This window comes from Diabrotica virgifera, chromosome 2 (assembly GCF_917563875.1).
Source record: "Diabrotica virgifera virgifera chromosome 2, PGI_DIABVI_V3a".
NCBI lineage: Eukaryota > Metazoa > Arthropoda > Insecta > Coleoptera > Chrysomelidae > Diabrotica > Diabrotica virgifera.
Window position 1 is genome coordinate 29067409 of NC_065444.1, and position 23475 is coordinate 29090883.

The 23475-nt window shown below is 34.8% G+C and overlaps 2 protein-coding genes across 5 annotated transcripts in view; both read left to right on the forward strand.

Moving 5' to 3' along the window:
• Positions 1 to 23475, forward strand: part of LOC126880020 (biotin--protein ligase) — a 223977-nt gene that overhangs the window by 183863 nt on the left and 16639 nt on the right. For both annotated transcript variants that reach the window (XM_050643543.1, XM_050643544.1), the window contains exons 6-7: positions 3174 to 3968; positions 21842 to 22037. In XM_050643543.1, the coding sequence (XP_050499500.1) occupies positions 3174 to 3968; positions 21842 to 22037 (991 nt within the window). The remainder of the gene's footprint in view (positions 1 to 3173; positions 3969 to 21841; positions 22038 to 23475) is intronic.
• LOC126880025 (23 kDa integral membrane protein-like) lies at positions 13618 to 17359 on the forward strand. 3 transcript variants are annotated; one of them, XM_050643552.1, is made up of 2 exons: positions 13618 to 14353; positions 17211 to 17359. In XM_050643552.1, exons 1-2 carry the CDS (start codon positions 13817 to 13819, stop codon positions 17349 to 17351), a joined length of 678 nt encoding a protein of 225 aa, XP_050499509.1. In that variant the 5' UTR covers positions 13618 to 13816; the 3' UTR covers positions 17352 to 17359. The 3 variants fall into 3 exon arrangements, with proteins under 3 accessions (XP_050499509.1, XP_050499507.1, XP_050499508.1); XM_050643550.1 differs by lacking the exon at positions 17211 to 17359 and adding an exon at positions 16156 to 16244 and having other exon boundaries at positions 13618 to 14495; XM_050643551.1 differs by lacking the exon at positions 17211 to 17359 and adding an exon at positions 16014 to 16162.

Sequence of the window (23475 nt, forward strand, 5' to 3'; positions counted from 1 at the left end):
CTTATTTCTCCATGCAGTCACATCTTAAATGTTTTCAATTTTCTGCACATATTTTCGTTCAAGGTCCACGATCCAATACCATAAAAAAAGCACAGAGAAGACGTTCTGACGTTATCTTTGAAACATTATCTGGTTCAGCTGTTTTCTCCTTTTTTTTTTTTTATTTCCTCGGAGCCTTTTCTATTTCTGAAATCATTATAGGTCGGGCCGAATCTATTTTATATTGGCGACAAGAGGGGTATCAGTGGACATTGTCGTCAGAAAGGAATGTCTAACTGCTGTGATCCACTATTTTTGAATATGGTGGGGATGTTTCCTGTGATTTCCTTTTTGTGGATATTATTAGACATCTTAGAAATTAACATTTTCTCCTTTTGGCAGATAATTGCCTCTTTCGTAAAACACAAAATTAAGGTACTGTCCTTTGTTCAACAAGTTCACTAAGTCACTATAGTCTTATTCTTTTTCTTACCATACAGGTATTTACCGTTTTATCTGAATAGCATTATTGTCACATAAAGAATTCTGTAATGGGGGTCAATTGGATCCATTTAGTAAAATTTGTTGAAGATTGGTAGTCTTGGTGTGATAGTTGAAACATTAAAGTCTGTATCGCTCCTTACTTTTGTTATCTGGTGTTGTTTTGTTAGTGTTATCTGGTGAAGTTTAGTGTGATTATTTTGAATCGCTTGGATTGGTTTTCTCAAGGTAACGATCAATTAAATATAGAAAAGATATTTGGGACAAATATTAGAGATTCCAAAACAGCTGATTTGCATTCAATGACAACATGTCTACCATCTTTTGCTATGTAGAACAACTCTCAATCCCCACACTACGAACTTCTGCCCCTTGCGTATAGGCAGCACGGATTATAAGGCGTATCACAGGTTGCCTATTTATCTTATGGTAGGCCCTTTCTTATACAGGGTGTTTGGTAAAGAATGGGCTATAGCTTAACCTTAGTACAAAAGTTGATAATAACCGAAATACAGGGTGTCAAACTTAGACTTTTATTTTATATATTCTTGAATATTTCCTAACAGGCATGGGATAATAACACGACATTTGGTAAGCGGGGGTTTTTTGGGACGAGAAATCTATATTCGCTACCAAAAATGATGTATTGCCCAGAGGGCGCCACATACGCCTTTCATCGCTCATTAAATATGTTCAATTTTTTTTATTACCCACTCTACATACTTTTTGAATCAAAACTTTTATTATCTTAATATTTTTACTTAAAAAAGGTATACTACATTCATCTCGTTAAATTTAACCGTTTTTGAGATAAACGCATTTTAGATCTGCGGAGCAACATAATTTTTTGAATATTATCATTGTAGTTACACCCGAAAAATAACTTAAAACCATAAAAATTTACAAAAATGTATCACAAATCTCTTCAAATGGAATTTGCGATGCAATGACATAAATATGAGAACTGGTACAATATTATGGTTTCAAGTTTATTTTTTGGGTCTAACTACAATGATATTATGCAGGAAAATATGTTGTAACCGAAAACAGTTGCGTTTAGCGAGATGAATGTAGTATTCCTTTTGTAAGTAAAAATATTAAGAGAATAAAAATTTTTATTCAAAAAGTATGTAGAGTGGGGGATAAAAAAATTGAACGTATTAAATGAGCACTAAAAGACGTATGTGGCGCCCTCCGGATAATATATCATTTTTGGTGGCAAATTTAGATTTCTCATCCCAAAAAACCCCCGCTTACCAAATTTTATGTTGTTATAGTTGACACCATCTATCTATCGCCCGTCGGCAAATTCAAACAAAAATATAACTCCAGACCATCTTTTACCACCTTTAGTCCAGACAAATTAATATATGTATTTAATATATTTTTTACCTTCAAAAATGAGATATTTTAATCAAATATTGTATCAAATGTAATTTGCAGAATAATTGTGAATTACGTTCCGCTAATGAACTCGCTTTTTGGTCCTTCAAAGTAGAAAAAAGTTTCAATTATATTGCTTAATAGTATAATTGTCTAACAATTTTAACTGTACTAATCCCCAAGTATAAATTTTTAAGTGCTAAACTGATTGATTTACGATGAGTAACCGGGTTGTAAAAATACCGGCATGTGCCTAGATAAAGGGACATCGGTTTACTCGAATTTCATAACATACAAATATTATCTCTTTGAATTTGCCGACGGGCGAAATATCGATTGACCCGACTTTTATCCCATGCCTGTCAGGAAATATTCAAGAATAAATAAAATGAAAGTTTAATTTTGACACCCTGTATTTCGGTTATTATCAACTTTTGTACTAAGGTAAGTTGGCTTAAATCGGCCTATTTTAACCTCAGGAATCTAAGGTTAAGCTATGGCCCATTCTTTACCAAACACCCTGTATAAACCTTTATATTATAAACCTTTACATTATGCAACAGTAGAAGTAAAAAGACAGCGACAAAACATAACATCCGATCAGAAGGATTTTGAGTTCTACACTAAGGTGTAATTATGTAAAAAATCTGTTCATGTTCATGGGTGTTTTCCTAGTTTGGTCAATTCTTGATAGGATTTCTTTATTTGGATTACATTGGCTGTTTATAGTTTCTCACAAATATTTTATGGAAGTTACCTGTTTTAATATGTGTCCCTTTGCATACAAATGTATGTTTATTGATATCTTTAAAAATACTAGCATTTTAGTTTTGGACACGTTTAGATGCAAACCGAACATTTCGCTATGACAAACTACAGCATTTATTATATTGTGTAGCTCTTGTGCGTTGCTTGCTATTGAGATAGTAGTTATCATCAGCGTACCTGATGTTATCTAGCTGGTTAAATTAAAATTCCACCTTAGACCTCGTCTAATGCTTTTTTGAATATAGATTTCCGAATATAGATTAAATAATAACGGTGATAAGACGCAATCCTGTCGCACTCCTCGTCGGATTCGTTTATCTTCGGATAACCAAGCATCGTGTGTTCAATTTCAACTGTTGCCGTTTGATGCCAATACAGTTTTGAGGTAATTTGGAAGTCTTGTTACAGAATTCCAGTTATTCTCAGAATTTCGATCCTCTTTTGATGGTTAACGCAGTCAAATGCTTTTCGATAATCCATAAAATATGCATAATCAATTTTGTTCCTACTTGATACATGTTAATTCGATTTTTATGTTGCAGTCCAAAAATAACTATAGAAAGCGGAAAATCCGAAGAAAAAAAAGTCCCAGTAAGCGAAGTGAAACCAATTAAAAAAGATGGTAAACGATCGGACGACAAAAATACACTAGAAGTCGGTAGTGGAGATTACAGAAGACACAAATCCGGAGAGCACCGTAGAGAAAAAAGTTCCGAAAAGCACAAAGGTGAAAGTACAAAAGCAGAAACATCGTCCAAATCAAAAGAAGAAAGCAAACATCGAAAAACTGAAGATAAGCACAAAATTAAAGAGGAATCTAAAACAGATGGAGACAATATTCGGAAAGAGGCTAGAGAGGAACACAAAAGAAAAGAAAAGGAAGCTAAAGTAAAGAGGGAAACGGCCACGACTGAAGAAACTGTACCTACAAAGTCTTCTAAAGAGGGTAAAGAAAAGCAACATAAAAGAGAAGATAAGAAAGACCCTCCGAGAAAATCCAAGAGTAATGTTGAAAAATCGTTAGAAGCAGCTAAAAAGTCTGAAAAATTATTGTCAAAACGGTCGAGTTCTGACAAAAAATTAGTTAAAACTGCGGCTCTCTATGAAGATGTAGATAGTAGTCCTAAGGAAAAGAGCCATAAAGCCAAAGATATTTTTGGTGTTAGCAGTAGCAGCTATAAGACTGATTCTACCACAAATAAACAACCTCGTATTCAAGCCAACGGACTCATGAAGAGTAAAAACGTCAAACCCCCTAATATATTGATATTTGCTGACAGTTTGTTGGCAAAAGAAAACGTTAAATCCGTATTTATCAATATGTTAAATAAAGAAAAGTAAGTGTTTTCATATTAACAATTTTTATAATAGTGTTAGCAATATTAGCAATATTCCGCACCCTAAAGCCGTTCAAATATTATGTAAGCAGGTTTATTACAAATATTTATTGTCCCCCCTCAAGCCCCTTGTCAGTAAAAGTAAGTAAAGCTCTTACATCCCTCCCAAGTTACGTAAACATTGCTATTGTATACATTTGTCTTTCAATGCGTTGTTTTTTCTATTGATTTAAGAGCAGTTTTTATAATACTAGAAATAAGAAAATACACACATTGGAAAAGTCTAGGGAATTTTTTAGAAATAGACTTAATTTCTTCTTTAATTGTTTTGGATAAATAATAATGATTTCTATTGATCTTCTTCTTACAATCTTTCTGGGCTTGCATACTTGTGCATCTGCCAGCACATTTGATTGTATTGCAGCTCGTATTGCTCTAAGCAATGCTGCAACACTCAAAAACCTAAATGTTGCCTTGGTTTACCAAGTAACCAGGGGAGCATTGGGGAATGTTTAAAAGAAGAGCGGGTCAAATTATTTTAAATTTATAAATTCGTTTTGTTAATATGTCACCGATTAATCACTGCCTGTAATTCATGAGTAAGATTTTGTAATTTATTTTGAACATTGAAATTCTTTGGTACTCATATACTCATAGCACAGAATAAATAACTATATGGTTATAACCATATGGTTATTTATTCTGTGCTCATAGTATGGGCAATCCTAGTCTCAATAAGGCATTCCAACATCCTGTCATAATTAAATAAATATGGCAGCTGGGAGGCAAACATTAATGTTACCTATTCTGTTAGTTCTTAATGTGTTTTAGATCATTTTAATTACGTTTCTTTGTAATTTTGTTTTGTACAAGGATTAATTTAATATCTTCACTGGAAGAATTAATTTAAAAGATAATATGCCTCATTTCTGTTGTATATTGAAGTGTGGAATGCGAAGTAATCGTGATAAAGTTCAGTTTAAGGCCATCGGTACATAATTCTCAAATATTTTACGGCTGTCCCTACTTTTTCTGTCTTTACACGGCAAATTACGTGTAGTAAAATTCACACGGGTATGGATATGTAAACATTACTAGAATGTCATTCTACTTGACAATGTCATCATTAACTTTAAAGAGATGGCTTTTGAATGTTCTTGGATAACTGTTATTTGTTAATAAATGTGATAATTTTTTCACTAACTATGTATTCAGTGATTGTAATAATTTATATGTACAACAAAAACTAATACTCAATCGAGAAAAGAGGAAAAGTGTTAAAAGTGATTTTTTTAATAATATATTGTTACTATGGAACGCTTACAATTTTGAACATCTCTAACAACAAAATACTTCACAGAATATATCCTGATGTATTCTCTGCTTGGATCTTCCATAAATAATAAACAATAAATAACTTTTTATGAAGTTCCCGTCTTAAATCAGTTATTTATCAAATACACTATCAATATTATTTAATCAATAACTCAAAATATTCCCTATATATATGTATATATATATATATATATATATATATATATATATATATATATATATATATATAATGTTCTTGAACTCCTAAGTGGAGCATAGAGCTTCAGTAAAAACCCGCCATCGGGTTCTATTTTGCGCTAGGGCCTTCACCTCATTCCAAGACTTTCCTTGACTTCTTATCTCGTCCATGATGGATCTTCTCCAAGTTTGTGCTGGGCGACCTCTTTTTCTCTTTCCTTGGGGATTCCACTCTAGGGCATTTTTTGCAATACTGGAACTATCTTTTCGGAGTGTGTGACCTATCCACCCCCACTTTCTGTATTTGATTTCATTTTCTACCCTCTTTTGTTGGGTCAGGTGTAGCAGATCTTCGTTTCTGATGGTGTTTGGCCAGAAAATACGAACAATTATTCGTAGACATTTGTTAACAAAGACCTGCAATTTGTCTGTAAGGTATTTTGTCACTTTCCAGGTTTCACATCCATAGAGTAGAACAGACATAACATTTGACTGGAATATTCGGATCTTTGTCCTTGTAGTATATTCTCCAGACCTCCAAACAGGGTTAAGAATGCTGAAAGCTTGTTGAGCTTTTCGTATCCTCATACGAATATCGTCTTCTGTACCTCCGCTTTCTGTTATGACACTTCCAAGGTACGTGAAGTTCTCCACATTTTCAATCTGCTTGTTGTCGATATTAAATAGCGTGTTGTTCCTTGCATTTATTCTCATCGACTTGGTTTTACCAATATTGATTTTTAAACCTATTGTATTGGCCTCAGTGGATAGTGTTTCCAATTGGTCGGCCACATCCTGGAACCTTTGTCCTAACAGGCAGATATCGTCGGCGTATTCCAGATCACTTAGGCGTGTGGTTAACGTCCATTGTATCCCTTTTGTGTCGAAGTCTAGTTTGGAGAGAACATAGTCCAGAGCTATGTTAAACAGAAACGGAGAAAGCACACATCCCTGTCTGACTCCAGTAAGTACGTCAAATTCGTCACTGTTGACCCCATTGTGTGTCACGCTGCACGTCGCCTCAGTGTACAGTGACTTTATAATGGAAATTATTTTATGAGGAATGTTTCTTAGCTCTAAAATTTTCCATAGAGCAGCATGAGACAGGCTGTCAAAGGCACGTTCGAAATCGACAAAGACCATGTATAGAGGTGTGTTCCATTCAACCGATTGTTCCATTATTACCCTCACTGTATTAATGTGATCTATGCAGGAAGATTCTGGTCTAAAACCTGCTTGATTCGCTCGAAATTCAACCTTGTTTGTTAATCTTTTATGTATGATGATCGTAAAAATTTTATTTATGACGGTAAGCAAGGTTATTCCTCTTTAATTTTTGCACAGTGTGAGGTTGCCCTTTTTTGGAAGCTTAATAATATTACCTTTTTTCCAGCCCGCTGGAATGCGGTTTGTTTCCCACACCTCTCGGATTATGGGGAGCAAAAGTTCAGCGGTTAGATGCGGGTCAGTTTTAAGTAGTTCGGCAGCAATGTTATCGATTCCCGGGGACCTGTTATTTCTCAGAGATTTGATAGCTGTTATTATCTCCATTTTGGAAGGGGACTCGCAAGATATATGCAAGTCTACATTCTGCGGGTTTTCGACAATTTCATCCGCGTTATCCCTGGGCGTGCCTAGCATCTCCTGAAAGTGCTCTTTCCATCTCTCTACTTGATCATCCGTTGTAGTAAGTAATTCACCTGTCTTGGATCTTACAATGTTCGAACAGTTGGGCCCATTTTTTGTTAATCGTCTGGTAATTTGGTACAGCTCTCTAGTCCTGTTGTGTTGTGCAGCTGTTTCTGCTTGTTTTGCCAGTTCTTCAGCCCACCTTCTTTTGTCTCTTCTTGCATTCCTTTTAACTGCTTTATTTAGTGTTTCATATTCTTGTTGTCGGTTCGTTCTTCCTTCTACAGTTCTTGCTTGCAAGATATCTTTTTTTCTTTGTTTTCTTTCCTCGATAAGATTCCAAGTTTCATCTGATATCCATTCCTTTCTATCTTTCTCTTTTTTACCCAGTTTGTCTTCAGCTATTTCTGTCAGAACATTTGCCAAATCTTCCCAGCTATTTACTTCACGTTCTCTTGTTTTTACTTGAAGCTCCTCCCTAAACATGTGTTTTCCTGGAAGAGTTTTTAATTTGTTCAGGTTATATGTGGGTCTGTTGGTGTTTCTTGTGATTTTGTTTTTGTTTTTTGCCATCTTGATTTTAATGGTACCAATTAACAGATGGTGGTCACTTGCGATGTCTGCTCCTCTTTTATTTCGTACATCAAGAAGAGATGATCTCCATCTTTTTGATATGGCGATGTGATCTATTTGGTTTTCTCTGGTATGACCAGGGGCAGTCCATGTTACCTTGTGAATATTTTTATGTGGGAAGATGGTTCCACCAATAACTAAACGGTGATTGGAGCAAAAATTTGTAAAGCGCTCTCCATTTTCATTCATCACTCCCAGGCCATGTTTGCCCATTACGGTTTCTAAATTAATATTATCTTCTCCAACTTTGGCGTTCATATCGCCCATCACTATTAGGATATCGCCTTTGTTTACTGGTTGGGTTGTTTGTTCTAGTTGTTCGTAGAAAATGTCTTTATCTTCGAGGAGAGATGTGTTCGTAGGAGCATAGCACTGAATAACTGTTATCTTTCGGTATCTGGTATAAAATCTGACAGTCATAATTCTGTCATTAATGGGTTTCCATGAAATGAGGCTTTTTTTGGCTTGTTTACTGAGTAGAAGACCCACTCCGCTCTCGTGACTTCCATTTTCTTTACCACTATATAATAGAAGTTCTCCTGTTTGGGTATGGTGTTCACCATTGCCCAACCATCTTACTTCCGATAGACCAACAAAGCTTAATTTATATCTGTTTAATTCTTTTACTGCTTGAGCCAGTTTAGAAATCTCATACAGTGTTTTTACATTCCAGCAACCAAATCGTGTCCGTGTTTTCGGTGATGCCAAAGTCGTCAACATTTGATCCGTCCGGTTTGTTTCTACCAAAGTTTCAGTAATAATATAAAATTTAAGATGGGTAGGTTATTGGCCTTCCGCACCCGAGTCTGGTGCCGGGGCTGCCGACTGTAGCTTCCAGACAAGCCTCAGGGGGTAGTGGTCCTGGAGGTGGCAACGACATTTCCTTCGTGCTAGTGCGTGTTTATTATAGGAGTGCGTGTCTGGTTTGGACGTTCTGAACGCAGTTTGATAGGTTGCGCGACATATACATGCCCCGCTTCCCCCACGTCCAGACGGCCCTTGCCATTCACCCACGGGCAAAAGGACTCCAATCTCACGCGGGGTGAGTTGGAGGTGGGTATCGGGGTTTGGTCGTTGAGGGTTAGGTGTCGACAGGATTTCAAGGAAGAGGACAGCGGAATGCTGCTCCTATTAGTCGCCTTCTACGATCAAGTCAGGAGATACTGTGGGTGAATTCTACTTGGGCGGCCCGCATCCCACACGGGGTAAATATAATATTCCCTATGCCATGTCAAATATCTAAAACTGTCACTGCCTTGTCATCATATTATATTTGACTCAGTGCGTTGTATGACAAAGATAGCGAATGTTCGATTTGGAAAATATCACCCCGGACATGGTGTCCATTTTTTTTCGAATTCTGAAAAAACTAATAAATATTTTTAAAAAATTTAAACGCAGAATGAAAGACTAAATTATTATCGAGGGCAGAAAGTCCCTTAGAATAAATAAAAAGTTTCTTGTGAATGAGATATTTGAATTAAAAATCACACTACATTTTCTTTTAGTTTTTCACCCCTGTAACTTATTAAAATAAACATTATAGAAGTTTTCAGGTACTTTCGTCGGTAAGAAGGTAATCTTTCATTCTGCGTTTAAATTTTTCAAAAATACTTATTAGTTTTCTCAGGATTCGAAAAAAAATGAATCCCCACTTAAATAGCATTGCAGCCGAAAATACGTACCCATCCCCTTAATCGGTTATCATCTGAGAGACGAAAACAATGGTTAAAAACTATAAATTGTCCTATAAAAATGCTAAATAACTAAGAATGTTACTTACGCTTGTTCCATGTTACTTATGCTTGTTCCATGTTACTTACGCTTGGAAAACTTTGTCCACTGTAGGTTAATTCATATTCCTTGAGGGAAAATGGATCTATATTATTTATTTTGCCATTTTTTTGCTTGTGCCTACTAGCAACATCTGTATTGTCTACCAACAATTTTTGAAAATATTCACTCATGTTTATTTATTCACTGCTTAAAATTAAATAAAGTCGTTCGAGTACTTGTACAACTGAAAATTACACAAAATTTCCACCAAAAAGTTCGGAAAATACAACCTAAAAAACTATTAAGAGGATCGGAACGTATTTTCGGCTGCAATGCTATTCAAATGGGGATTCATTTTTTTCAAATCCTGAGAAAACTAATAAGTATTTTGGAAAAATTTAAACGCAGAATGAAAGATTACGTTATTAGCGAGGGCCGAAAGTCCCTGAGAACTTCTACAATGTTTATTTTAATAAGTTGCAGGGGTGAAAAAACTAAGAGAAAATTTAGTGTGATTTTTAAATTCAAATATCTCATTCAAAATAAACTTTTTATTTATTCTAAGGGACTTTCGGCCCTCGGTAATAATTTAGTCTTTCATTCTGCGTTTAAATTTTTCAAAAATATTTATTGGTTTTTTCAGGATTTGAAAAAAATGAACACAATGCCGTGGTAATATTTTCCAAATCTGTCTTTGTCTTACAACGCACTCAACCGAATATAATATTGTCAGCATATATTGTCAGTCAGACACTGACAATCAGTGACAATTTTAAATATTTGACATTGCATCGGGAATATTTTGAGAAATTGATTAAATATTATTGATATATAGTGTATTTGATAAATAATTGATTTAAGACGTGAACTTAATAAAAAGTTATTTATTGTGTATTATTTGTGAAAGATCCAAGCAGAGAATACATCAGATATATCCTGTGATCCAAGTATTTTGTTGTTAGAGATGTTCAAAATTGTAAGCGTTCCAAAATAACAACATATTATTAAAAAATCACTTTAACACTTTTCCTCTTTTCTCGATTGATTATTAGTTTTTGTTGTACAAATAAATTATTACAATCACTGAAAACATAGTTAGTGAAAAAATTATCACATTTATTAACTGAATTAATAATTTGCAATTATAAAAATAACAGTTATCCAAGAACATTCAAAAGCCATCTCTTTAAATTAATTATGACATTTTCAAGTAGAATGACATTCTAGTAATGTTTACATATCCACACCAGTGTGAATTTTACTACACGTAATTTGCCGTGTAAAGACAGAAAAAGTAGGGATACACGTAAAATATTTGCGAATTATGTACCCATAGCCTTAAATGTAAAAAACTTAAGAAACACAATGTGGTACAAATATAAACAAATACAATGTTTGATAGTTTGACTCCCAGCGGTGTCATAAATGTCGAAGTCTTGGAAAAGTTGTTGAAATGTCAAAAATAACGAGAAATACAATTTAGGGCCGGTTGTTCGAACGCTAATCAAGAACTTGATTATAATCAATCAGTTTATTGTAATCAATTTTCTTGATGGGAATCAGATCGTGACATGAAAAATACATGTAAAACACTAATCAGTTATTGATTGTAGGTAAAACAGTAATTAAAATATAGCCGCAGCTCTTAAATTATTAAAAATTGCTTATTATTATTATTGATTTGTAAGTAAAAACAAGAAATTAACATCAGAAAGAGTTTAATTATGTTTTATTTTAAATTAAAACCAAAATAATAAAATAAATCAGTCAACATAACCTAAAAATGCGACATCTGTCAGAAGTACGCTTAATCAAATATAATTGTAATTAAATATTTGATAATGATCAGTTTTGATTAGCGTTCGAACAACCGGCCCTAAATGTATAAGTAATTTGTGGCATTTTTGTAATTAACTAGGTATTTTAAATGGGAAATAAGCCACAATTTTACTAAAAAAATTATTTCATTAACGTTTCGACGTCCAAATCCGATGCCGTTGTCAAAATACAAAATATTAATAAATTAAACGAAAATGTTGTTGCTTAGTAAAAAATTCTTCTAATAATTTATTTAATTGGACTTATTTATATCGGTAATTCAGACATATATTATACATTTTAAAGTAGAAGACTTTAAAATATTGGCAATATCATTTTAAAGTCTTCTACTTTAAAATGCATAATATGTCTGAAATGCCGATATAAATGAGTCAGAAATAAATTATTAGAAGAAGTTTTTACTAAGCAACAACATTTTTGTTTAATTTATTAATATTTTGTATTTTGACAACGGCATCCGATTTGGACGTCGAAACGTCGAAACGAAATTTGGACAAAGCATCCGATTTGGACGTTAATAATAGCTATTTGTATAACAAGGGAGGAAAGTGTAACTTTTCCTCCCGAGAATGAAGTTTACTGCCCGACGCGTAGCGGAGGGCAGTAATCATTCAAGGGAGGAAAAGGCACTTTACTCCCATGTTATACATATGGGTTTTCCACCTTCCTCAAATAACAAGTCATTTTTTCATTTTTACTTAATTTATTTATGTAACTAACCAACAAAATCTATTAGAACTAAAACAACAAAGAGGTACAATATAACTGTCAACTGTCAAATATAAGTCAAATTAATAATGTAAACATTGTCAAATCAAAATAACAATTTACTGTTTTTTACCATTCTGCAAAATACAGGATGTTTTATAAATAAACTTTAAAATGTATAGATACTTCGTAATAGAAAATAGATATTATACAGGGCGTCAATAAGTTATATTTCATGAATGAAATACCATGACGTCACTTTTACTTTTCCTCCCTAGGGAGGAAAAATATTTTCCTCCCTAGGGAGGAAAAGTACAACTTTGCTCCCTACAATCAGGTCCGGAAAGGTATACTTTCGGTAGAGGTAGGTGGAAAAATAATTTTTTAGTAAACTTGTGGCTTATTTCTCATTTAAAATAGTTGATTAAATGTATAATAGGGCATTCCAAGACATTGACGTTTGGGAGCAAACTGTCAAACCGACTTTGACGTTTGGGAGCAAATTGTCAAACATTGTGTGTTTATATTATTTGCACCACATGTTTCTTCAGTTTTTTACCGTTAACAGTTTTTCAGTTGTACTTTCCGAACATTTTGTTGTAGATTTTGTGTAGTTTTTAGTTGTATAAGTACTTGAACGACTTTATTTAGTTCTAAGCAGTGAATAAATAAACATGAGTGCATATAAAGTTGTTGGTAGACAATACAAATGTTGCTAGTAAGTAAGTAGATTTTTCAAAATAAATAATATAGGTCCACTGGTCCACTTTCCCCTTAAGGGCTCCAAGTTAACATACGGTTTAGACGTTTTCCAAGCGTAAGTAACATGGGCATAGTTAGTTATTTAGCATTTTTATACGACGTTTTATAGCATTTAACAATTGTTTTTGTCTTCCAAGGGTTCCTTACAAACTTTTGACACTTGGCAGACCTCGTTGGCCCAAGATGGTTATTACGGTTCTCGTTTAGAGTCTCACCATGTTCCCGGAGGTATTCTTTTAACATCGGCGTTTAGCCTTTCCAATTTCAAAATACTATAATGTAGATTAAATTATAAGTACAACCATTGTTTGGTTCTGGGACTATTTTAGCAAGTATATATGAATTCACTGATGGTTGACTGATAGGTCCGAAAACGTTCTGAATGAACCTATTTGATTTAATCCATTGAGATTTTTAAAATTTTGTTAAATATACCTTTTACATAGAAGTGGTTTTACTTCATGTTAGAATTATTTTTGTCTCTCAGATGAATACTTATTTAGTTGTTTTATGCTTAAAATGTAGCACTGATGGTAACTGATAAAACTGAACTTCATCACGATTACTTCGAATTCCACACTTCAATACACAACAGAAATGAGACATATTAGCTTTTTAAATTAATTCTTCCAGTGAAAATGTTAAATTAATCCTTAACAAAACAAAATTACAAAGAATCGTAACTAAAACGATCTAAAACACATTAAGAACTAACAGAATAACGCTGTTTGCCTTCCAATCGCCATATTTATTTAATTTTGACAGCATGTTGGAATGCTCCATAATTTTTAATGACACTGACACATCCATGCCAAATTTGCAGTTAATATTTTAATTCGTTTTAATCAGACCCTCAACTTTACCAAAACAGGTATTAGGGTCCTATATAAATATAGGTGTATTCCTATCTCTTTATCTGTATTATTGTGGAATCCATCAGTGCTTCGTTTATTCGTTAGACTGTGAAAAAATAGATAACAGAAACTGACATGGGTTGTGGCGAAGCGCTTATGAAATTGTTTATGCTTGTGGTGAATACCATTTTTGCTCTCGGTGGTCTTATTCTAATCGTCATAGGAGTAGTGAAAAAACTAAACGTAAAAAATTTAAGTGAAGCCATACCAGATGACTATTCAATAGAGGTTGCTCCGATACTGACCATTGTAGTAGGCGTAATAATATTTGTCATCGCATTCTTTGGATGCTGGGGAGCCATCAGAGACAGCCCGTTTTTGCTCACAACGTATGGAGTAATATTGTTGGTAATATTTTTGCTTCAAATCGCCGTTGGAATTTTTGCTGTTACACATATAAAGGATGAAGAAAATTTCAAAATTCAAGTGAAAAAGCAAGTGATTAGAGTGTTTAATGAAGCTAAGAGGAATAAAAAGTACGAATTAACGGATCTTATTCAAAAAGATTTCCATTGCTGTGGTCCTGACGGTTCATCATTTTGGGGGAATGATATACCAGATTCATGTTTTGATTCACATAAGCACCAGTATAAGGATGGATGCAAAATAAAGGTTTACGAGTTCCTTCATAAAACCATGTTTATTATTGGAATAACAGTTATAGCATTTTCAGTGCTTGAGGTTATAGGCTGTATATTTTCACTCTGCTTAGCCAGCCGTATAAAGAAAAGGGAAAGAAGATTCAGTTACTAAGGTTTCTCAAAGAAATATTCAGCCTTAAGGAATATAAAAGTCTTCATTACTTATTTAATGTATATTTATTATAAATAAAATTGTAGCCCAGTTACTTGCATCCCAGTTTTGATATTCTTGACACCACTCTAAGTTGCAACGCGACTGCCTCTGACGATAGGTGGACATCTCGGTAGCCTTCGACTGTGTAGATTGGCTTCATGGAGACGATTTCTTACAATCTAATCTATCTATCTAATCAGCCTTAAACGCCCATTCCTGGGCATGGGTCTGCCCGGTTAATCTTCATTGGTTTCTGTTCTGAACGATCTGCATCCAGTACTTTACAGCCGTTCTCTTAAGGTCGTCCGTCCATCTCATCTGTGGTCTTCCCCTTTTTCTTTTCTGTTCCCATGGTCGCCAGTGCAGAATTCACTTATTCCATCTTTCATCTTTTTGCCGAAGAGCGTGGCCGGCGAGGTTCCATTTAAGTTTTGCAACCTGTCTTGATACATCGTTCACCTTTGTTTTTGCTCTGATCCATGAGTTTATTTTCCTTGTGCTATTCTTTTTATCATCATCCAGCCTCAAAAGTCCACTGCTGAACATAGGCCTCCTCCCCTCGTTTCCAACCCCATCTATCCTGCGCCGCCCTTATCCAGTTTTTATTTACCTTTCTTAAATCGTCAGTCCATCTTGTAGGCGGTCGACCGACGCTTCTCTTGTCTTCTCTTGGCCTCCATTCCAATAACCTCTTCGTCCATCGCCCATCTGTCATTCTGGCTACGTGTCCTGCCCATCTCCACTTCAACCTGGCTATCCTCTCGATGACGTCAGTCACCTTTGTTCTTCTCCTGATTTCTTCGTTTCTGATTTTGTCTCGCAGAGTTATTCCTAACATTGACCGCTCCATTCTTCTCTGCGTGACTCTTAGTTTGGTAGCCGAGGCTTTAGTTAAGGTAAGTGTTTCTGATCCGTACGTCAAGACTGGGAGGACGCACTGATCGAATACCTTTCTCTTTAGACATGTGGGTAACTCACTTTTAAAAGTTTCTCTTTATGCTTGTGGCGAATATCATTTGTGCTCTCGGTGGTTTGGCATTAATCATTTTGGGAGTAGTGGACAAACTAAACATAAAAAAAGATTTTAATCAAGCCATACCTGAAGAACATAACGCAATAGGCGTTGCTCCTAAACTGATCAATGTAGTAGGCTAAATAATATTTGTCATCGCATTCTTTGGATGCTGGGGAGCCATCAGCTCACAACGTACGGGTAATATTTTTGCTTCAAATCGCCGTTGGAGTTTTTGCTTTTACACAAATAAAGGATGAAGAAAATTTCAAAATCCAAGTGAAGAAGCAACTGAATAGTTTATTTAATAAAGCTAAGGAGGATAAAAGTTACGAATTAACAGATCTGACTCAAAAATAATTCGAATGCTGTGGTCCTGACAGTTCGTCATTTTGGGGGAATGATATACCAGATTCATGTTTTGATTCAAATAAGCACCAGTATAAGGATGGATGCAAAATTAAGGTTTACGAGTTCCTTCATAAAACCATGTTTATTATTGGAATAACGGTTATAGCATTTTCAGTGCTTGAGGTTATAGGCTGTATATTTTCACTCTACTTGGCCAGCCGTATAAAGAATAGGGAAAGAAGATTCAGTTACTAAGGTTTCTCAAAGAAATATTCAGCCTTAAGGAATATAAAAGTCTTCATTACTTATTTAATGTATATTTATTATAAATAAAACTGTAGCCCAATCACTTGCATTCCAGTTTTGATATTCTTGACACCACTCTAATCTTGCTACGCGATTGCCTCTGGCGATAGGTAGACATCTCAGTAGCCTTCGACTGTGTAGATTGGCTTCATGGAGACGATTTCTTACAATCTAATCTATCTATCTCTAATCAGTATTAAACGCCCATTCCTGGGCATATGTCTCCCCTGTTAATCTCCATTGGTTTCTATTCTGAGCGATCTGCATCCAGTCCTTTACAGCCGTTAAGGTCGTCCGTCCATTTCATCTGTGGTCTTCCTCTTTTTCTTTTCTGTTCCCATGGTCGCCAGTGTAGAATTCGCTTACTCCATCTTTCATCTTTTTGTCGCAGAGTGTGGCCGGCGAAGTTCCATTTAAGTTTTGCAACCTATCTTGATACATCGTTCACCTTTGTTTTTGCTCTGATCCATGAGTTTATTTTCCTTGTGCTATTCTCTTTATGCTTGTGGCAAATATCATTTTTGCTCTCGGTGGTCTTGCTCTAATCGTTTGGGAATAGTGGAAAAACTAGACATGAAATATTTTAATGAAGCCATACCAGAAGAACATAGAGCAATAGGCGTTGCTCCTATACTGATCATTGTAGTAGGCTCAATAATATTTGTCATCGCATTCTTTGGATGCTGGGGAGCCATCAGAGACAGCCCGTTTTTGCTCACAACGTACGGAGTAATATTGTTGGTAATATTTTTGCTTCAAATCGCCGTTGGAATTTTTGCTGTTACACATATAAAGGATGAAGAAAATTTTAAAATCCAAGTGAAGAAGCAAGTGGATAGATTGTTTAATGAAGCTAAGAGGGATAAAAAGTACGAATTAACGGATCTTATTCAAAAAGAATTCCATTGCTGTGGTCCTGACGGTTCATCATTTTGGGGGAATGATATACCAGATTCATGTTTTGATTTACATAAGCACCAGTATAAGGATGGATGCAAAATTGAGGTTTACGAGTTCCTTCATAAAACCATGTTTATTATTGGAATAACGGTTATAGCATTTTCAGTGCTTGAGGTTATAGGCTGTATATTTTCACTCTACTTAGCCAGCCGTATAAAGAAAAGGGAAAGAAGATTCAGTTACTAAGATTTCTCAAAGAAATATTCAGCCTTAAGGAATATATGTCTTCATTACTTATTTAATGTATATTTATTATAAATAAAACTGTAGCCCAATCACTTGCATTCCAGTTTTGATATTCTTGACACCACTCTAATCTTGCTACGCGATTGCCTCTGGCGATAGGTGGACATCTCAGTAGCCTTCCACTGTGGAGATTAGCTTCAAGAAGACGATTTCTTACAATATGGTTACCTGGTGTGGCTTTAAGTCGCTAATCAATTCAGGTGCTGTAATTGTTGGTTGTCTTCTAGCGATTAACACTAAAAAACGGTCTTGAGGTGCAGTTCACGTTCTGGATGACGTTCGGCTGGGCTTCCAGTGTCACAAAAACGTCGCCAATCGATTTATAATAAAAAAAATGAATAACCATTTTCAATTTCGTTGCAAAACGAAAATACAGCCGAACCATATTCTAGTCCAATCAGAGAGTGCTGCAAGCACCTCTACCGGTTTCGAAACTTATTAGTCTCTCATCAGGAAGCACATATGCTGCTCTCCCTGATCCAACCAAAACAAACCCCAGCGTGCAGTCCTGGATTGCAACGAACGAAATGGCATAGATGCCCTAGCGGCAACTGCTAGCAAAAAGACTAAGTTTTCACTCTAATGGCATATAAAACAACATAATGCTATTCTACATCCCACCAGAATGAAAACAATGGGAACCTTCTCTGGTTACACCTCCGAGGCTTCTACAATTTGCAAGCCATACGGATGCTGAGACTAAGGAAGATGAGGGAATTCTACAATTTACAATTCACGTCCCATCTGCTCAGCGCGGTAAAGTTCCAACGATAATGGTTCCCTTCATACTCCACACAGAGTAAATGTAAATCAAAAATGAATAACCATTTTCAATTTCGTTGCAAAACGAAAATACAGCCGAACCATATTCTAGTCCAATCAGAGAGTGCTGCAAGCACCTCTACCGGTTTCGAAACTTATTAGTCTCTCATCAGGAGGCACATATGCTGCTCACGATTTATAATATTTTGAAAGACACTCATGCGCTCAGCTATATTAGTTTGGCGCACGGCACCTTGAAGAAGGTCTACAGCCTTATTCATCTCATCCAAAGTTAAATAAAGTTCACAAGGAAAAAGTTTTCCTGTAGTTGGCTGTATACCATGTGATACAAAAAACAGTAAAATCCTGTATAAAAGGTATATTTAAAAATGTTGGGTTTTTAAATATACCTTTTATACAGGATTTTACTGTCTTTTTAAATAACGTTGTTCCATGTTAAAAATGACACTGTTATCTTAGCCGAAAATATTGGAGATCTTCAAAGGCTAGTGACCAGAATAGCGGAGTTTGGACAAGAATACGGTCTAACAATGAACGTTAAGACAAAATTTATGATAATATCGAAAACTCAAACGAGAATCTCTTCATAAATGGATCCAATGTCGAACGAGTCGACCAATAAGCATATCTTGAAACAACTCCACAGGTGATTACTTCCAGGAAACCAAAATCAGAATAGAGAAGGCTAGAGCAAATTTTAACAAAATGAGACAAGAGATTTGAAGTTGGAACTAAGAGTTAGGTTGGCTAGTTGCTACGTTTTCTCGACTTTCTTGCCTTTGAATGCGGCATCAATGAAAAAACTAGAATTATTCGAGCTGTGGGTGTACAGAAGAATTCTGAAAATATCGTGGACAGAACAGTTCACAATCCTAGAGGTTCTGAGAAAGATGAATAAAGAAATGGAAATTTTAAATACCATTAAAAGAAAATTAGAATATGTCGGACATATTACACGTGGAGAGAGATACAACTTGCTCTAACTGATTATGCAGGGAAAGATTTAAGGAAAAAGAAGCATAGGGAGACGCAGAATATCGTGGCTGCGCAATCTGAGAGAATGGTACGGATGTACATCAAATGAACTTTTCAGAGCAGCCGTCTTTAAAATCCAATTAGCTATGATGATTGCCGACCTCCGTCGCGGAGATGGCACTTAAGAAGAAGATAAATTTTTAATAATGTGGATTTTTCATCTCAACCATCATGATTATCACTGGATTTACCAATGCACGGTCAATTTTAGTTAATGCTTGAAACTCTTTAAGTTCGAGAAACATTTCAAAATTCTGAGGATGAGTGTTAGCAGTAGATGAATTATGTTTTTCACTTCGAATAGCGATATAATATGTAGGTCCAGAATATCTGGAATACTGGTCCAGCGTACTGGAAGTGATTTTGATACCCGCATAAACTGATGGTATTAATTTATACTGCTCAGCAATTACTTAGTCGTGATCAGGCAGTTTGATTTTTGAAGTTATACTTCTTTAGGCGCCATTGAGAGTAAAATTTCATAATACTGCGCGCATGCGACCACAGACAGTATGGCGTTTAGTTGCTGAATCTTTCAAGTTATGTATATATCAGTGCAAGGAAAGGTGTGAAAAGAATATATTAGTGTTTTTAGTAAATATATTTATTATAATTTTTGTGTCTTTGGATTTGTCTTCCTCAGGAGTAAGATGAGTATTATTAAAACATTTTATTGTATATTTATTATACTTGTCTGTTTGTTACCGTTAGGTACGTCCGAACCGATACAGACACAGCCCTCGTAGTGTATTTGGTATAGCATTCGGCCAGAGATCGAGAGGTCTTGAGTTCGAGTCCGGAGAAATCCTGTACTTTTGAAGTTATTCTTCTTTAGGCGCGATGCGATTGAGAGTAAAATTTGATAAATCTGCGCACATGCGCACACAGACATAATAGTTCGTTGCTAATCTTTCAAGATCGGTATGTATGTATCTGTATCAGCGCAAATAAGTCATTAAAAGAATATATTAATGTTTTTAGTAAATGTATTATTTATTATAATTTTTGGATTTGTCTTCTTACTCTCAAATTTGTTTAAAATGCTTAACTTTTTGGTTATAGACGAAAAAACGAAAATTTACCGTTTTTTTGATCTTCATTTGTTTATAACTATGTATATTATCAAAATCGGCTGCAGGAAACATAAAGGTTATTAATATAGATTTCCATACTACTCAAATAATTCGGTTTCTGGACTAATCATCTGCTGCACTCCCAAATGAAGCAATATCCGCAATAATTGTGTTCAATAATAATCGTTTTCTACGCTAGAGTGTCCCACTCCTGCTCCACGTTATCAGAAATAAGCAAATCAAAGACCCCACCACATCATACTGCTTACGTAATACTTGGAACAGCCCCAGAACACTTGTATTCAACTTATAAATAATTTTAAAAACATAAAAATTTAAAGGATATCGCACATATCTTATGGAAAATTTATAAGGTCACTCTAGAAAAATAAAATTTACATGAATATTTATGATTTATTTGAAATGTTACTTATGAGTATTTAAATTGTGAAAATTGTTGTAAAAATGGATAAAACACATTCAAAAAGTCATGATAATTCTCATAGAAAACGAAGTCCCGCCAGAAGAGTCCCATAGGAAATGTTTCGCAATCCTTTCTTGAATTTTATGAGAGATTTTCATAGGTCCGATAAACAACTTTTAACAGTAACTTAATTGGTGAGAAGGAGCCCAAATTTGGAGACAGATGAGCGAAAAAGACTATATTTGATTTCTTTTTGTAAATTTTAAAATCAATTAGTGTTATTTAATACAATCAAAATCTAACCCTCACGTACAAGTTGTACGTGTACAACTTTGTGAGAAACTGAGCGTATTTATATTATGTACAATTATTTGCTACAAATAAACTCCACTACAAACACAAAAATACAAAATAGATTCGTCTCGAAATTACAATAATTTCATATCATTACGCCAACGCTGAATTTTGATTAATAACGCCGTAAATTGATAGAAATAAATCTAAAATCAAATGGAAAATACGTGAGCCAAAGAGAGAAAAGACAAAGAGATTTTGTGAATCGCCATTTCATAAATCTTTCTTCAGCTATTAAGGCAGAGGATTACTCTTATCTTATATTGTTCTGAATGTAAGACCAAATACTTACGATGTCGGGATAGTATCATGGTATGGAATCACTAACACGAGCATTTTACTGTCACCATTGCATGTGGTTGTCTTTTTAAAGATAATTCACATGCTATGACTTTTTTGTGACGGATATTATTGAGTTAAAGTTGATTTCATGTAATCGAATGAACTATCTTTCAATAAAGTCGTCCCAGGAACGCAACACATAAATATTGGCAATATCATTTTAAAGTCTTCTACTTTAAAATGTATAATATATGTCTGAATTGCCGATATGAATGAGTCAGATTAAATTAAATTATTAGAAGAATTTTTTTACTAAGCAACAACATTTTTATTTAATTTAGTAATATTTTAGACGAATATATTGATGTTAATTTTTTTGCTTTTGAGTGACATTATATCTTCCATAAGGTGTTTGTAGTGTTCTTTTCTTCATTTTTTTCAAAAATTAATTCGTCTAATTGTCTAATTGTGTCTTTTAGATATGTTATTTATGATTTACCTACTGATCCTAAGCAATCTATGTGGAACGATTCCACTGCTTTAGTGGTGGTGTGTGGAAATGTTCCGCCAAATTTGACATCCCAGTTATTACAGTACTTATTAGATGGAGGCCAGTTGCTGTGTCTCTGTAGCGATTTTCTTTATTGTGTACTACATACGTTTACAACAGCAGAGGTAAGTTAAGCCGAAGTATTCATTTATTTATATTCATTCATTATTAGTTAATGCTTTTGTGAAGCCGCATTTACTTTTTCAGTCCTGTTTTCCCACTGCATAGAGTGTAATCCTAAGGTATTCATGGCTAAGCATATTAATGAACTCGATACAGTGACAACTGAAGTCTACTACTTCAGTAAAAAAAAGAGAAACCATTGCCTAAGGACAGGTTATTTACTACAGACAGAACAATGCCATTGACTGTCTTAGCATTCACACATGGAACATTTTTGAAGTGACCAATGGCCAAGAACAAGGCTAAAGAATTATTTAAAAAAATTACTAACCTGCGAAATTCCCAAACAATCATAATAATGAAAAAAATTTTGTTAATTGAAATCCTTTATACAAGGTATATAATTTATTAAAAAGCCCCTTACAGTGCTGCATCACAAATGCAAAACGTTTTCGATATAATACAGAACATCATCAGTGCTGAACAGGATTTTCACAGGCTAAGCCACCAAAATTGAAAATATATGGGTAGGGACCCTTTAAAATGTTACGGTAATGGAAGCATTGACCTTCATTGTTTTAAATAACATGGAACATGTTATGAAATTTGTGATAGGTATATAGTATACAGCCAGCTACAAGAAAACTTTTCTCCTTGTGGATTTTTAATCATAATAATGATCGGATTGTGGTTTAAATAAACATTGAATACGATACGAACAGTGTTCCCAATAATAAATCCACGCATTATAAAAAATTATACAATCCTTTCATTTAGATTTCTTGCCTCCTACCAACACAATGTTCAATTCTTCCGGAGCAGACATATGTCAGTTTCTATTAATTCCCAAAATTAATGCCCAAAAATTCTCGAAACTCCAGAAGATGGTGTGCCTTAGCAGTGACCGTGTGCACCAGGTGCTCCGGGTGTCGGTTCTGATGACGTATTCGCGTTTAACAACAAAACCCCCATATAATCTGTTTGTTTGTATCAATTTAATGCCTAAAACCCCAGAAACTTCAGAAGATGATGTGCCTTAGCAGTGACCAGGGGCACCAGGTGGTCCGGGGGTCGGTTCTGATCTCGTATTCGGGTTTAGTGACCCAAAAACAAAATATGGTCCTTAATATACTGATATTGACATGTTTATGCTCTTTTGGATCACTTTTATGCACTTTTAAAATGCAATTATGCATTTCCACCCACTCTTCTATTATAGACTTTTTCCTGGCGTCATGCGTCATCCTGAAAACAATGCAAAAAGTTGCAGCAGATGGGTGCTGTATTTAAAAATCTATTTTTCCTGTGTTTTCCGTTCAAAATCATAGAGGTATATATTAACATAAGGTGGACCTACCCTCCGCTCTTCCTGACGACAAGATCTCTTAGACTGGTTTGCGGTATCTCTTTCTAGCACATTGTATCGAGAAACTAAGGTGA